General features: G+C 40.2%; 1 protein-coding gene across 1 annotated transcript in view; it reads left to right on the forward strand.

The window, feature by feature from the left end:
- The window catches only part of LOC140344363 (ficolin-1-like), a 37,403-nt gene that overhangs the window by 10,843 nt on the left and 8,997 nt on the right, over positions 1 to 17,563 (forward strand). Inside the window, exons 4-5 of the mRNA XM_072431485.1 lie at positions 16,674 to 16,727; positions 17,229 to 17,264. Of these exons, the coding sequence (XP_072287586.1) occupies positions 16,674 to 16,727; positions 17,229 to 17,264 (90 nt within the window). The remainder of the gene's footprint in view (positions 1 to 16,673; positions 16,728 to 17,228; positions 17,265 to 17,563) is intronic.

The raw sequence follows: 17,563 nt of genomic DNA on the forward strand, positions 1-17,563 counted from the left end.
TTTATTAACTATTGGACATATTTCGGTGAGTTATGCCTAAGAAAAATAGGGCTACAATGTAAAATAAATTTCCATGCAAAAAATTGTGCTGCTTTTTGCATGGAAATACAGAAAAATTAGACCGCTAGTGGTGTTAAACTGATTTTTAAGGATCCTCTATCTTCCATCTATCCTGTCATTGGTTCCAACATGGTCCAAGACAGCTGGGTCATGCCCAGCCGCTCCCAATAATTTGTCAACTCGGTCCCCGACATGCCGAACCCTAGCACCAGGGAGACTGCAATCCATTCTGTTGAAGGGATCCAGACTACAAACTAATCTTTCAGTCCTCCTGATCATAAAATCCCATATGACAACCAATAGTCTTTTCCTTCCTGTGTTTCCCTCCCCACCCCTACTAGATGGGCTGCTCTTCCCACTGTTAGGGGTAGCTAACATAACTTTGCAAATAAGTTAGGGTGCTCAAACACAGGCTGGCCTTCCTTTTCTGGGTGCCCCACCACTCCCTCTAACTACAGTAACCTAACTTCCTACATGTTCATCCTGGTTAACCTCTCCACCCTTCACATCCAACCCATTAACTACCTGCTTAATGAGCAGGAGACCCCTCTCAAGGTGATCGACTGATTTCAGTGTTGCAATGCGCTTCTCCAGCTCTCCAATGCGAGATATCAGAAAGGGGACTTGCCTTTGTCACATCCGTATTCACCTAGGAGCTGATGCTCCATTTGTGCATACATGTGGCAGACTGTGCACTGAACAAAACTTTCCACCTTGCTACCACTCATTTTCCCAGTTACAATTTTTGATAACAAGAAGTTATAGAATTTTACTTACAGTTTGCAGATACTATAAGGATTCTACTCCTTTTGTTTGCAAACTCCTGTGTTTTCTAAATCAACTTATAACCAGCCACTTGTTTCACCAGCCAAGAGTGAGCAAGCTCAAGGTCAGTCTGCTCAGAACTTAATCACCTGTGAAACCTGTCAAGCAGACACAACCCAACAGTCAAACAGACACAACTCCCAAATGCATAATATCAGAAAACAACTGTGTTTTTTAACTCCACTTATAATCAGGCACTTGTTTCACCAGCCAAGAGTGAGCAAGGTCAAGGTGAGTGTGCACAAAACCTAAATCACCTGTGAAACCCTGACCACTCCCCCTTAGAGGTCAGAAAGAAAAAAAAAAAGCTAGTTAAAACAAAACTGACAGTCAAGCAGACACAACTCCCAAATGCACAATATTAGAAAACTGTGTTTTCTAACTCCATTTATAACCAACCACTTGTTTCACCAGCCAAGAGTTAGCAAGCTCAAGGTCAGCCTGGTCAGAATGTAAATCACCTGTGAAACCTTGACTACTTCTACTTAGAGGTCAGCGGGGAAAAATGAAAAAACAAAAGCTACTTAAAACAAAACTGACAGTCAAACAGACACAACTGAACAGTCAAGCAGACTCAACTCCCAAATGCACAATTTCAGAAAACTGTGGTTTCTAACCACTTATAACCAGCCACATGTTTCACCAGCCAAGAATGTAAGAAGGATGTCAATGTAAGAAGAATGTCATCCGTGAAAGCTGCCAGTTTTTATTTTTTACTACCACTTTGTAAGCCTGATATTTTAGTATCCAATCTGATTTGGTTTAAGAGTGGTTCTAATATTCACATTTATTTAACTATGTTTATGGTTGTAATTTTGTTAAAAAAAATTTTAACAAAGAGTGAGTGGTTCCAAGACGAGGACAAAAATTTCGGGTGAAAGAGGGCAGCCCTGTCTGGTACCATTCTTCAGGAAAAGTGAAGGAGATAGAAGGCCATTGACCCTAATTCTGGCTGACGGATTGGGACACAAATCCAACAAACAAGAGAACAAAATTTGTGAACGCATCAAGAGACGGATTCCGACCGAGTTTAGAACCCTATGAAAAGCTTTCTCTGCATCCATGAAGAGAAATAAACACTGTTGATTTGATTTTTGGGCCCAATATGCCAAATTCAATACCTTGATAGTATTATCTCTGGATTCTCTGCTCAGTACGAAGCCAACCTGATCCAAGTGCACTAAATTTAAAATGAGAGGGAGAAGGTGATTTGCTAAGATTTTGGCAAAAAAATTTAAATCTATATTCATCAAGGATATGGTATTTGCTGCAGCATATGGTATCCTTACCTTCCCTGGGATTTACCGTTATGCGGACTTCCAGGATTTCCTTAGGCTGTGTCTTTCCATTCTCAAAGGAGTTGAAGGTGGAAAGAAAATATGGGGATAAAGAAGAGGCAAATTAGACAGGTCAACAAAAAAATTAACTTTCATAATCATCAGAAACCACAGCAAACTTTTATAATTCAGTTTTTTTTCTTTTCAGTTTTAATTTTCAGTTTTTTTCCCTCACACGTACAGTTCCTGAGTTATGATTACTATAATAGTTAACATTGTAAATGCATGTATTTTGTACTAAAATGTAAGCACCATTGAAGTGAATAGATATTCAGTGTGAAGTATAATAATGCATACTGTGGTATAGACCTACTGAACAGTGTCAGTCAGGCACCATTGTTTCTTCAGAAATGCTTCGGGTATGATTTTCTTGTGTACTCTTTGTCTGGATTGTCGTGGTACAGCATCCAGCAGTAGTCAGCCATCATACTCTCATTCCAGAAACCTTGGTAGCGGTTCTCCATTACCTGAATGTTCTGATAAAAACGTTCTCCTTGTTCGTCACTCACCATACCAAGATTTTCCGTGAAGAATTCTAGATGTGAGTGCAAGAAATGTATTTTTAATGGCATGCGACAACCCAGTTTCTGGTATGAATCAAGCAGATTTTGAACTCCTTTCTTGAATGCAGAGGACTTATGGTTGCCCAGAAAATTTTCACACAGTCACTTTAATGCATCCCAAAGTTCTAGCTGGGAGAGATTGTTTGAAAACATCATCCTGCAAAACAGACTTGATCTGTGGCCCTATAAATATCCCTTCCTTCATTTTTGCAGTGCTTATGTTTTGAAACTTCTCAACAAGGTACTGAAAACCCATCAAGTTTAATTTACCCATGGCCTTTACAAGGTGCTTCATCAAGCCTAACTTGATTTTGAAGGGTGAGAGAAATGTTTTATGGGGATCAACCAGAGGCAGAAACTTTACACTGTTTGTTTCAGGCTTATAGGTATCTCTTGGTAGCCAATCACGCTTTATATAATGGTCTCCCGTAGATCGGCTGTCCCATGGGCATAAGAAACAGCAATATTTTGTGAATCCTCCTCGCATTTCCATCACCAAGCCAATGACCTTTAGATCTCCACAGATGTTCCACTGGTGTGTTTCATAGTGGATTGCTTTAAGTAGTAATTTCATGTTGTCATAGGACTCCTTTAGGTTAACAGAATGGGCAATCAGTAAACTTGGTTTGGAATTACCATTATGCAGTAAGACTGCTTTAAAGCTGTTAAACTGAGTGCATTTATATCATGACAGTAGCACAGTGAGCCATCACTAGTGAAGAACGTTGTCAAGTTATGATTTCATTTTCTGTAGTGAGTTAGTTACATTCTTTGCAAGCAAGTGCTTTTGTTTAAGCCTTGAAGCAAGAAGTTCTGCTTTGTCTTTAGAGAGATTTAGATCACGAACAAGATAATTCAGCTCTGCTTGTGTAAAGGTCTCTGGTTCTAAATCTTCATCGACCAAGTATTCAGGATCAGATGATTCGGGGTTGTAACTCCCTGCAACTCCAGCACATTCCTCATCACCTTCTACAGAAGCAAGTCCATCATGTGGCAGTACCAAAACTGGCAATGAATCATCATGGGGAACAGGCCTAATTGCAGAATCGAGGCTGGGATATACAAGTTTGTGCTTAGTTTTACCTGAGAATCCACTTTTGTGGATTAAATGGTCTCGCGGTTCTCTCCACACCATCATCATTGCAAATGGCATTGCTGCCTTACGCCGATTTAGCCAGTCACGCAGTCCATTGGAACAACTGGTACAGATGACATGTGGAGACCAAGATTTATCCTGGTCACCAAGTGGCCAGCTGAAATGTAATCTGTATATCTTTTTAAGTTATGTGGTAATTCGGTGACATTGTGCTTTCGAGAAAATGTAAGGACAGAACAGTAGGTTATTTGCGGCACAGAAAAATGTTTAGGTATTGTATGAAATTAAAACATCACATTTGATAAATATACAAGAAATATAAAAACCATCAAAAATGGAAGTAACAGAAGTAAATATACAGTATCCTTTAACAAAATTTTTACAAACATGTATCAGGAATCAAAGCAACAGAGAAGTTGTGTCTCATCCTGACGCGTTTTGCCCATGTGGGCTTCTTTAGGGGATAATAGAGACCCTAAAAATGATAGCTAGTGTAAGTATATTTGTTCACAAGGTAAGCATAAATAATATATATGTTCAAGAAATCTAAAGCATTAAATATGCATATGTTCATACAGCAACTTTTGTAGCTTTAAAAGGTGCTATAATAGTGAAGAAAATTGTGCTTACATTACATTACAATGTTGATCGTGTGCCCAATCAAGAATATAATCAATATATGTATATCAATAATCGGGTGTAGACCCAAATAAATAAATACTGAAGTGCTCCACAAGAGAAAAGTTAGATGTGAAACAAAAATATACCCATTACAAAGAAGGGTAATAAAGGTTTGTTTTATCATGCTTACTTTTATGGGTTCAGACAAAGATAAATCCCATGTGAGAAAAATGTGTAATTTTTGGTATTGGGATATAGTGTACACCAGGTGTCATGAATCATTAGCGATGACAGGGAGGACTTTAAAGTTTGGAGTGGTTTAAAAGTCAGAGTGGCAGCACCTGTTGAGGAGTCTAATGTTGGGATAAAGGGGATGTTAACCCCCCCCGGCGGTATTCCCGAGTGTGACTCGGGTGAATTTTTTGTACCAAAAGTGGTAACCCCGAGTCAACGTGAAAGGATTTATGGATCTTTAGGGAAGGAGGCAGTTTTAACTTGTACGTAACTGGATTAATCTGAGACAGGACTGGAAGTAGACCAATGAAACGCGGAGCCAACTTAGGAGACGGCATCTGTAACCGAATATTTTTTGTGGATAGCCAGACCTTATTGCCAGGGGAACACTGAGGTGCAGGGGATCTTTTCTTGTCAGCCTATTTCTTGTAGCATAGAGAGGAGTGCTTTTAAAGTCTCTTGAACCTCTCTCCAAACCTGATGAAAGTGCTCAGCTGTAGCGGCTGCAGCAGGAACGTCCAACGGTGCAGGAACAGGAGCAGGGAGCTTGGGGTGAAGACCAGAGATAATGAAGGAAGGGCTGTGACCTGTAGACTCATTGGAGCAGTTGTTGTAAGCTAGCTTAGCCCAAGGCAATAGGTCAGACTAATTGTTTTGCTGGAAGTTGAGAAACAGGCAGAGATACTGTTCCAGGGATTGGTTCGTTCGCTCTGTTTGCCCGTTAGACTGGGGGTGTTAGGCCGAAGAAGAGTCCAGCTTGATGTCCCACAGGCGCCAGAGGGCTAGCCAGAAACAGGAAGTGAACTGCACTCCATGGTCAGACACTATGTGAGATGGTAACCAATGAAGATAGATAACTTCCTTAAGGAAGATTTTAGCCAGAGTGGAAGCAGCAGGAAGGGGAATAAAATGGGCCATTTTATCTACCACCACCCATATCTGCAAGGCACCTTGTGCCAAGCACACTCAGTGCAAGCAGCCACAAAAATCACAGACATCCTGCTTTAAATTTGGCCACCAGTATCCAGGCCAGCCAGACTGGTGCCATGGGCATGATTCAAGAAGGGTCGATGAAAAAAGTGGGTTCTGTTTCTGAGTCCTCCTTTTCAAAGGAGCAAGAAAGGGCATTAGCCTTAATATTTCTGGAACCTGGACGATATGTGAGTATGAAATCAAACCTAGAAAAGAAGAGTGCCCACCAAGCTTGACGAGGATTCAAGCATTGTGCAGATTGTAAGTACAGGAGGTGCTTGTGGTCAGTGTATATAGTTACAGGATGTTGAGCTCCCTCTAGCAAGTGGTGCCATTCCTCTATGCGAGTTTGACTGCAAGAAACTCGCGGTCTCCGATGTAATAATTCTTCACAGCAGGAGAGAATTTCTTAGAGAAGAAACCACAGGACCTCAGCATGCCTGCCGCATTTTTCTGGGAAAGAACTGCGCCCACTCCAACAGAGGAAGCATCCACCTCTAAAAAGAAGGGCTGAGAGGTGTCAGGGCAAACCAGGGCAGAAGCCAATGCAATGGTCTTTTTCAATAAGTGAAAGGCCTGGAGTGCCTCCAGTGACCAGACTTTACAGTTGCTACCCTTCTTGGTCATAGCTGTAATTGGAACAATCAGTGTGGAGTATTCTTTAATAAATTGCCGGTAATAATTAGCAAAGCCCAAAAAACTCTGGACAGGTTTTAGCCCAAGTGGTTGTGGCTAGTTTAACACAAAGAAAAGTTTATCAGGATCTGTCTGTTTTCCCTGAGGGGTTGCAGAACCGACTTGACATGATCGCGGTGGGTAGGTAGATCCTTAGAGTAGACCAGGATGTTGTCCAGGTAGAAAACCACACAGACCTAAAGGAGGTCCCCGAAGATGTCATTAACAAAATTCTGGAACACCGCTGGCACATTACAGCGCCCAAATGGCATTACCAAGTACTCATAATGACCATCCCGGGTGTTGAAGACAGTCTTCCACTCGTCCTTTTCACGAATGCAGACTAGGTTGTAGGCACCGCATAAGTCTAACTTGGTAAAGAGTGACGCCCCTTGAAATCGGTCAAACGGCAGAGAGGTTAAGAGCAGCGGATAGTTGTTTTTAATTGTGATCCTATTCAGACCTCTATAATCAATGCAGGGTCGCAGGGAACCATCTTTTTTTTGCACGAAAAGAAACCAGCTCTCGCTGGAGATGGAGATTTGTGGATAAAAAATCCCTCTCCAGGTTCTCCTGAATAGATTCGGACATGGCTTCAGTATCAGGGATGGATAGAGGGTACACTCTACCCCAAGGAGGTGAAGAGCCAGGGACTAAATCAATGGCGCAGTCATATGGACAGTGTGGTGGTAGCCTCTCAGCCTGTTTTTTGCTAAAAACATCAGCAACTTCTGGGGTAAGTCGAGCACGGCCCACTTGCATTGGCTCAACTGTTGGAAGAGGGGGTCTTTGGAAAGTGGCAGCCAGTTTAATGGGTCGCCAGACTTTCTGGGTTTCCCGAGCTTGCTCCTGGAAGCGAATATCAATCTGGATGCAGAGAGACACCAGGTCATCAAGAGTAGGGGGAAAGTCCCAACCATAAACTCATCTTTATTATGGCCTGAGAGCCCCTGCCAGAAAATTGCCACCAGGGTGTCATTGTTCCAATTCAATTAGGACGCCAAGGTTCAGAACGTCACCGCATATTGGCCTACCATGAGGGAGGCTTGATGTAGGCCCAATATTTCTGAGGCTGCAGAAGAGGCCCGGCCAGGTTCATCAAAGACTTTGCGGAAAGTGGGTAGGAAGGCATCGAAATCCCCCAGGATTGGCGAAGCCCAAGCAAGTGCCTCTCCCCACAACAAGGAGATGAAAAAAGCCAACCTTGGTTTGATCTGTGGGAAAATTCCAGGGCTGCAATTCCAGCTGTATTTGGAATTGGGTAATGAACCCATTGGAATTGGTTAATAAACCCAAGCTTGGGGTCACCGGAGTAGCGGGTGGGAGTAGGAATCTAAAGTGCAGAGTATGGCTGCATGGTGGCTGAAGCTGTAGCGGGTACAGGAGTCCCAGGTACAGGGGCTGGAGTTGTAGTCGCAGAGGTAGGAGACTGGTTGATTGCAGATTGGACCTCATTCAGAAGTTCATCACATCTCCGGAGGATGTCCACAATTTTAATCTGAAGAGACTCCTTTTTCTGAATCCGCACTCACAGATCCTGCATCGAATCAGGCAAACGAATGACGGCGGTTCCATGGCCTGAACAAACTGTCACAGTACTGCAGGGCAGGACAGTGGACCCCCTGTGTCACCAGCTTAGTTGATAGAGACGTGCACAGGGCGCAATGTCTAAGCAGCTGCCTGGTCTTCACCAGAGCCTCTAGAGGTGAGGATGTTGCGCTGTAACTGCCAGGTTTCGGCCCCAATGCACGCCGAGGCAGGTGACTGCTGACAGGCAAAAACAGGACATAGTACCAAAGTGAGGAGAAGAGAGTAGTCAGACAAGCCAGAGGTCAGGGCAGGCAGCAATCAGGAGTAGTCAGGGTCAAGCCGAGGTCTGTACACAAAGAATCAGAAGCCAAAGGAACGCCTTGTTCAGGAAACTTCCTGTTGCCCTTCACTTCCTTACAAGGGCAGGGCCTGTGATGAGTGGAGCCATGTGACCTGCTGCATCCTATCCTACCACCAGAGGGAGTCCAGGAGACGAGAGGTTGGTGGTGTTCACATCTCCGCCAGCAGGGGGAGCGCATCTGCGAAACACTCCTCTGAGGTAGTGGAGCAGCTAACTGGGAGTCACATGACCTGGACTAGGAAGTGAGCTGCAGAGATGATGCCATAGCAGAGCTGGTGCTGGCAGCAGAGGAGTGTAAGGCGGGTGACACCGAATGAGGCACAGATCCTCTGGACCTGTAGGGATTTGTGACAGCCCCCAAATTCCTATTTACTGGAGCACCTGGTGTGATATTTGATGCTGAACACAACTATCCCATGGCATACCTGCAATCATTTCTGACCAATAAGGTTATTGAAAAAATAGTTCCTGAAACAGGTACGATTAACACCAATTGGCATCTCCACACCTGAGGTTTGCAAGAGGCAGAAAGTGGAAACCAGTGACCAGAGATGACATGTGGCTATTTCTGGGCCTAGTGATACTTCAGGGAGTGGTGGGCAAACCCCTGCAGCAGTGGTATTGGTCTACAAATAAAATACTTGCCACTCCATTCTTTGTCAAAGTCATGCAAGAGTACAGATTTACCCTGATAAATAAATATCTACACTTTGCCAACAATGAAAAGTTTGATAAAACCAATCATCCTGCACCAAAACTCAACAAAAATTTGGGAAGTATCTCAAATGATTCTTTAAAAATTCCAACAGACCTATTTACTAGAAAGAGACATCAGCATGGGCGAACGTCTAATGGCCTACAAGGGGGAGGCTAAGCTGGGTGCAATACATTACGTTAAAGAGAGCATGATTAGGTGTGAAATCCTACATCCTGTGCAAATTGTCAACTGGCAACATAAAAACCAGTCCTATACATTGGAAAAGGGAAAACATTCAACCCAAAATATAGCAACTATAAAATGGCAACATCTTCTTCTGTTCTCTCACTCATTGAGCCATTGCTAAATCAGCACTATTGTGTCACATCCTTCGACTCCGACTCTGACTCCTCAGTTTCTGGTACCACGACTCCGACTCTCGGACTCCCACTCCCCTGTATTTAAAGGGTTTCTCATTTCATCTTCACACTTTTGCAACCAAAACTTCACAAAAAAAGTTAGACCCCCTAATTATTCATAAATCAATACATTTATTTTAAAATTAAAAATAAACAATATTTTTACCATAAAAGTTTTTCTCAAAAAACATTCATAAATATATATGAAAATAAATTGATTTGTCAAATATGTAATGATATGTCAATTAATATCTTTATTTCAGGGATTTATACTAAGTTTAAAGATAACAATATTATTCATCCTTTTATCTTCAAAGTCATTAGCTTTATATTTAGTATTGCACCTTTATGGCCAGAGAATTAAGTAATGCAGAACGTCAAAGAGTGGCAGACCGTTATCTGAATGGAAGTGATGCCTCCCAGACAGCAATGGTTTTGGGTTGTAATCGTACAACCATACCCAAAATTATTAAAACCTATGAATCTTCCTGTAGAGTGGAAAAATTACCAAGAGGAGGTCTGGGAAATTCAAAGTTGAATGAGGCCCATAAGGAGGAGTTACGCAGGTTAATGTCCGAAGATTGCGGAATAAGCCTCAGGAAAATGAAGGATCAAATATTTGCCAAATTTAGAATTAATGTATCTTTTTCATAAGTTCTAATGCTCATTAAAAAGAACTTCCTAAATTCCTGCAAGGTGCAATGATTCCCACTTTCTTCAAGAAAGGCTTAGCTATGCTAACAAAATCCTTGATCTCATTGCTAAGAAAGATGGAAAAAACATCTACTTTCTTGATGAAGTAGGTTTTAACATCTCAATGAGAACCAAAAGGGGAAGATCTCCTTTTGGGCAAAGGGCGGTGCATGTTGTGGCTGCAGTGTGTTCCAGAAATTATTCAATTTGTTGTGTGAGGAATAAAATTGGGACCCTCCACTTTAGGTCCCAAGCACAAGCATTTATTCAAGAAGCATTCCTCAATTTAGTGAAAAGGGTGTTCAGCATGCCATTCTAATTATGGATATTGTCCCCTTTTATAAAACTAGTCAGGTAAAGGGCTTGGTTGAAAGTAAGGGACACCAACTCTTATTTTTACCACCATACTCTTCATTTCTTAATCCTGTTGAGAACATGTTCTCTATATGGAAAGAAATAGTTACATAGTAGGTTAGGTTGAAAAAAGACAGTCCATCAAGAAAAAGTCCATCAAGTTCAACCACTAGGGAAATAAACATATCCCAGATATAAAACCCTATAAGACATAGTTGGTCCAGAGGAAGGCAACAAAAAAAAAACCCTGGTACAATTTGCTTCAACAGGGGGGAAAAAAAATCCTTCCTGATTCCATGAGGCAATCGAAAGTTCCCTGGATCAACAGTCACTGTTATTTTTACTTTAAAGCCTTAATACCCAGTTATATTCTGTGCTTCTAGAAAAACATCCAGCTTTTTCTTAAAGCAATCTATAGTAGTTACTGAAACTACTTCCTGAGGGAGCCGATTCCACATTTTCACAGACCTTACAGTGAAGAAACCGTTAAACTTCTTTTCCTTCAGATGCAAAGTGTGCCCTCTTGTTCTTTGTAATGCTGTCAGAGTGGATTATGGGGAAGAGAGTTCTCTATATGGACCATTTATATATTTATACAGGGTGATCATATCCCCCCTTAAGTGTCTCTTCTAAAGGGAGAATAGATTCAGTTCAGCTAATCTCTCCTCATTTGCTAAGTCCCTCCATTCCTTTTATTAGTTTAGTTGCCCTTCTCTGCACTCTCTCCAATTCCACAATGTCCTTTTTGTAAACTGGTGCCCAAAACTGCACTGCATATTCCAGATGTGGTCTGACCAATGCTTTGTACTGGGGCAGGATTATGTCTCCATCTCTGCAGTCTATTCCTTTTTTAATACAAGAAAGTACTTTGCTAGCTTTAGATATTGCAGCTTGGCATTGCATGTTGTTATTAAGTCTATGATCTACCAGAACCCCCAGATCCTTTTCCATTTCTGACCTCCCCAAATGTATTCCCCCTGGACAGTATGAAGCATGCATGTTGTTAGCTCCCAATTGCATAATTTTACATTTATCTGTATTAAATGTCATTTGCCACTTGGCTGCCCAATCAAACAGTACATCCAGGTCTGCTTGTAGAATATAGACATCCTGTATGGAATTCCATTACATAGTTTGGTGTCATCTGCAAACACAGAAATGGTACTTTTATTCCCAAACTCTATATCATTTATGAAGCTGTTAAACAGTAAAGGTCCCAACACTGAACTCTGGGGTACATCACTAATACCCTTAGACCATTCAGAGTATGAATCATTAATTACAACTCTCTGGATGTGATCTTTAGGCCAGTTCTCTATCCATTTACAGATTGACTTTTCTAAACCTATCGACCCTAACTTGCATATTACCCGTCTGTGGGGTACAGTGTCAAATGCTAAGACGAAATAGTAAGAAAAAAACAGACTAATTAGAAATAGGCTTTATTAGAGAGCATCAATAGTGTATTTTTAAGAATAAGCGAGCAGGATTGCTCAAATTATTATACAAAAATGTTTACCTTTTTGCCTAAATACCTAAGAGGGGAAAGCAATATTAAAATAAATAATTTAATTACATATTTTTATTAAAATGTTTTATTTAAACCCTTTACCATCAAATAAGTGCTTCCCCAGTGTGTTGTTTGATCCAAAATTGCTCCTTTTCCTGAACATCTTTTCAAAATGGCTCCTTTTCCTGCATGTCTTTTCAAAATGGCATCTGTTTTAGGAGCCCTGGCTGCAACAGTTACTTGCCTCAGTATGCCAATTAGAGTAGCTGCATGACGATCTTTCAATCCATCTCTTATTGCAAGTTGCAGAGTATGAACAGCACAGTGGATTTGTTGAATAGTAGTACGCTTAGATGCTTCTTCAACAATGTTATCCAAAATATCACTATTCTCTTCACTTTCACTTTCTCCAATACTTGCTGAACTGTCTTTCTTTAATACCTGTCTGTCACTTCCTTCATCTACTTTATTCATTTTCTCAATTGTGCTCAACTTATCAGAGGCATTATCTGTCACAATACATAGAATCTGTTCCATTGTATTTCAAAATCTTCTAGAACATCCTCCACTAACTTCTGAAGATAGTTACTGGTGTGATGTGCATGGGTGTCCTTTACTTCCAAGGTTCCCGTTATTGTTTTAATGTTTTCATCAACAAATCTAACATTAATCGAAAATAGATAACTCTGTGACGTATGCATGCATTCTTTTTTTTATGAAGACAAAATGTCCCTTTGGACCCTTTCGTAGTTCTTCCTTTTTACATTTTGCCTCTTCAATTATAAATTTCCTTTTACTTTCTTTTTCCAGAGAAACGCCAAGTTTTTAGCCATTTCTCCATTTAGGCCTAAAAAGGCTAGCTGTGAAAAGAAGGATAGTGGTACACTATTCTTTACGACCATTTCAATAATGTGGTTTTTGAATTTTTCTGGTGTCATTGTTATGGTAACTTTGTCAGATATAAAGAATTTTCTTAGTTGTGTTTGGTCTCCAGGAGATTTCTGAACATTTTTTATCCCAGAAGTAGATGGAATATTTTCATTGATATCTTTCTCATTCACAACTTCTAACAATTTAGAATGAAAATGCTGCAAGTGTCCTTTCAAATTTGATACTCTTGTAGGTTCATTTTTGTTAGACACACTAAAACTGCTAATTTTTGCATCACATTGCATCAGCATCTTCAAGAATTATCTGACACAAGTATTGTTTCCCATCACTTGATAATGTAAAGTCCTCATAAACAGCAGACATTATCATGTTTGTTGACAGACATTTTGCCATTGTGAATGGGGTGCCGCTTTCACTAAAATATAAAAATAAAATATGTTATACTAACTAGCATATTCTTTGATTTAAATACAAACATACACATAGTCCTGCACTATTGCAAACATACATACAACAGGGCACTATTCACACAAATAAGCTATAGCCCTGCACGAAACTTAGACATAATTTGTCCTATACAGAAAAACATGCACAAACATATATAATATACACACAACACATAGCCCTACATTTTATTCAGAAACATACACACAATATGCACTATACACAAACATTCATACAATCCTGCACCATACACAGAAACATACACAAAGCCCTGCAATTTTATCTAGAAACATACACACAGCCTTCCATCATAGTACACACAAGCAGCCATGCAGTTTAAAAAAAAAATCATGAACACTTACAGTTGAATACAAAAGTTCTTCTTAGCTCTTTTAGCAGACCGGAAGTTGAGCAGACGCTGCTGCCTTTATCTTTGTTTGCTGATCTTCTGCTGAAGACAGGGTAGTTGGAGGCTCCAGGGCCAGGTGGGCCACTTAACTAACTTTCTAGTATTAGGTGGTGTGCAAAATGATGGTAAAGTTCAGCCCTGGATGGGAGATATGGAGAGTGCAGACAGGACACCTGAACACACGTCAGGCCATAGCTTTCACCTACACCTATATCATTACACTTGTTTACACTCAAACTTGTTAAACACATTATATCTGAAATAAAATGAAAACACCTTTTGTAATGTACATATTCCAGATTACAATAATGTGAATGTCAGGTTATATAATAGCTCAGCTGACGTTCACACTAGTAGAAATACAACTATGCACTGGGCTTTATTCTTACATCAAAGACGTACTTAATTATGACTATTGTTTGTGAAATAGGACATTTGAACTTGCTGTATTTTTTATTATAATTTAAATTTATCAGGAGTTGGAGTCGGCACATTTTTTATCGACCCCCGACTCCAGGTACCCAAAATTGTCTCCGACTCCTTGACTCCAACTCTGACTCCACAGCCCTGGTCACAACCAACAACTTTTACATTTCTCCTGAACTTTATGAGTTTATGCAACACAAAACAGATGCGTATGGAACCGTTAGTGCTAACCGGCACAACAATCAATGTTTGCAAAAAGGAAACTCAAGACAGGAGAAATGGTTGCTGGCAGAAAGGAAAAATGATGGCCCTGCGAATGCATGACAAGAAAGATGTGTGCCTAATGAGTACAGTCCACAAAAGGTGGGAAAGAAATCATGAAGCCACAAGTAGTGATTGACTACAATAACACCATGGGAGATGTGGACAGAGCTGATGAAGCAATGACTGTCTACCCAGCAATGAGGAAACCGCAAAAGAAGTACTACAAAAAGATTTTCTGGCATCTTGTTGAGCATTGCTCATGGAATGCCTACATCCTCTACAAGCAAAAGACTGACAGGGCTGTGAGTCATTTTGACTTCATTTGGAACGTTTCTGAACCCATTGTCAAGAACCACCAAACACCATCAATGGCTGTGAATAGACCTGGACCTCGTGCTGTTGCCATTGTCAACCCAGAAAGCCTGACTGATTGTCACTTCATGGATTACATCCAACTAACCGAGAAAAAGGCAGCACCTACAAGGATATGCGTGGTTTGTTGCTCAAAGAGAGATGACAGTGGGAGGAAGATCTGAAGTGAAGGCAGGTTCTACTGTCCTGATTGTGACGTTGGACTTTGTGCAGTACCATGTTTAAAATTTACCATACCTGGGATGGTAAAAAATTTCATTTAAATCAATAAATTGCAGCCTTGTTTGGACAAATTCAGTGTTTTTGATTTGATAACATTTTTAAATTACATTTATTGTTATTTTATTTCATTATTTTTTAAAATTATTATTTTTAATTATTTACTATATTTTAATTTATGATTTGTGTTTCAAACTTTATCATACCTGGGAGTTATTCCTAAGAATTACAGGCCTACAATATTAAACAACAACTTTTCATGCAAAACAATGAACCCCTTTTGGCAAAAAAATACTGACATAATTAGACTGTCAGGGAGGTTAAACTCACCCCCTAAGATAAGTATTCCTGTAGTAAAACCTTGGAGGAATCTTACTACTCTTTTTTTAAAGAATTTAGGTTGGCCTACATTGGGGGCATACACAATAGCCAATGTTACGGTTTTGTGATCTAGATGTCCTTTTAAAAACAGGTATCAACCTTCTGGGTCAACCATTTGTTTGTTCAGTTGGAGAAAGGACTTGGTTAGAGAGCAGTATTGATATCCCCTTGGATTTGGAGAATGAGCTTGTTGCAAGATATGCTGTTAGGTATTTGGGGGATTTTAGTTTTTGGATACTAGAGGCTCGAAAGTGAGTCTCTTGGAAAAATACTATTTGGTGTTTGTGCCTGTGGGCCAAACGTAGGATCATAGATCTTTTTCGGGTGCATTAAGTCCCTTAGTATTTAACGGAGGATAATTCCAGCAACGGGGAGCTGTTGAGTGGGCGTCTGACAGGGAAGTCCATGATGCTAAATAGAAAGTCAAGGTTTAACCAAGGGATAAATCCCAAGACACAAGAAAATTTAACTAGCAATGCAAATAGAAGTGAAATTGAGTGCTATTAAAAAACGTATGTCTGTGTAGTATCCTGTGGTTCCGTTAACCGTAGTGTTTGTCCAATATCTAATCAAATGCTAAATTCGAACACCATTGACGTCAATGGTGCAAGAATTCAGGTTTTTTCTAGGGTCCTTTGAGGGTTGCAAGAGCAATCAGATTGCTTTTGCAGCCCTTTACTAGTTGTATGTGTTCTTGGATAGAGTTTCTCTATCCAAGAACCCATAGTACAGCGCTGCAACAGCAACATGAATTTATATTGCGATTAATACCTTGTGAAATACCTCTATAATCTTCCTTGTCCTGAAAAATGGTCCTCTGAAATCTGTTAGGAAATTGTCTCTACCAATAGTGTGGACTTTATTGGATCACCATGTCATTAGAGGTTTTGTAATGACATGGAGGTCAGCAGGAGGAACTTGTGACAGCAAGCAAATGACAGCAGCAAAGGGGACCATTTCTCATAATCAGAGTGGAATTCAGCAGACAAGTTGGGAAGAACGATAAGTATTTACACTCTTCTAAAAACAATGCATGCATTTCAGCAATGTATAAATCCATGACTGGGTCACTTTGGGGATGAACAAAGGTAATTATATAAACAGCATGTATCCCATAACAAAATATTTCAGGTAGACTGTCTTGACTTTGAAGTGGATACCTTAATGTTATTTATCATACTAACACTAAGCCTTCCTTGAGTGCTAATCTGCCCCTTTTAGCCTGGATTCATCTGCCCTATAAATACTTTAAAAATATCAAAATGTTCTTGCTGAAACTAACTTTATTTCTTTTTATTAAGAATTAATTTTCTTTTTTAGGTGAAAAGGGAGAGCCAGGAAAGCCTGGAATACCAGGACGTCCTGGACCACCGGGTAACACATTTTATTTCCTCTTGAGTCTCCTTCAAAATACTGCCCATTGTTGGAGTTAATGCACCTCACTCCCCTTCCTACCACAGTGCAGTGCTGGGTGCCTGAGAAGCACATCACCTTCACTGCTTCTTGTGACGTGGAGGCAGGTAGACGGTCAGCATTGGGATTTTCGTTTACTTTACTCCTAGAAAAGGATGTAAAGGTGTGTGGGTAATGTGAGTCCTCCTAATTTATCTCAAATGGAAAAAGCCAAAGCTAAATTGAAGAAGCTTGTTAGTCTCTAATGTTGCCTAAAGGGGAAGAAAGAAAGACGAAGGAAAGAAGAATTACATTTTGCAATGTAATAAGTGTAACTTGAGTACACAGATGGTAAATAGAGGGTGGGGGTAGTTATAATTATTGCCAGTGATGTTTTGGTCCCAGGGACATTTCCATTCTCTGTAATTATGCATTTATATTGTTACATTTACCTATTTTGTTTACATATATATTTTTTTACAGGGCTAAGGGGAAATCCTGGATTACCTGGACCAAAAGGTATGCATGCTGTAAGATGTGATCCCTGTCAACATGACATTTACAAATTAAGTTATACAAAGTGATTTTTTCACTAGAAACAACTGCCTGAATTTTCTGAGTTGACCAGTCACCCCAGCTGGTTATATGTTGCCGAAAAATCTTTTCAATTTGTCCTATTTGTTCTGTGATTTATGTAATGGATCAGGGAGGGCTAGGATTAAATATCTCATTTTTATGGAGATGAGCTTTGTTACGGTGATCTCCTATTGATCCCAGATTAATTGTCCCTCTTTCTGATGACTTTTGTTTACAGTGCT

The sequence above is a fragment of the Pyxicephalus adspersus genome, chromosome Z (assembly GCF_032062135.1).
Source record: "Pyxicephalus adspersus chromosome Z, UCB_Pads_2.0, whole genome shotgun sequence".
Classification (NCBI taxonomy): Eukaryota; Metazoa; Chordata; class Amphibia; order Anura; family Pyxicephalidae; genus Pyxicephalus; species Pyxicephalus adspersus.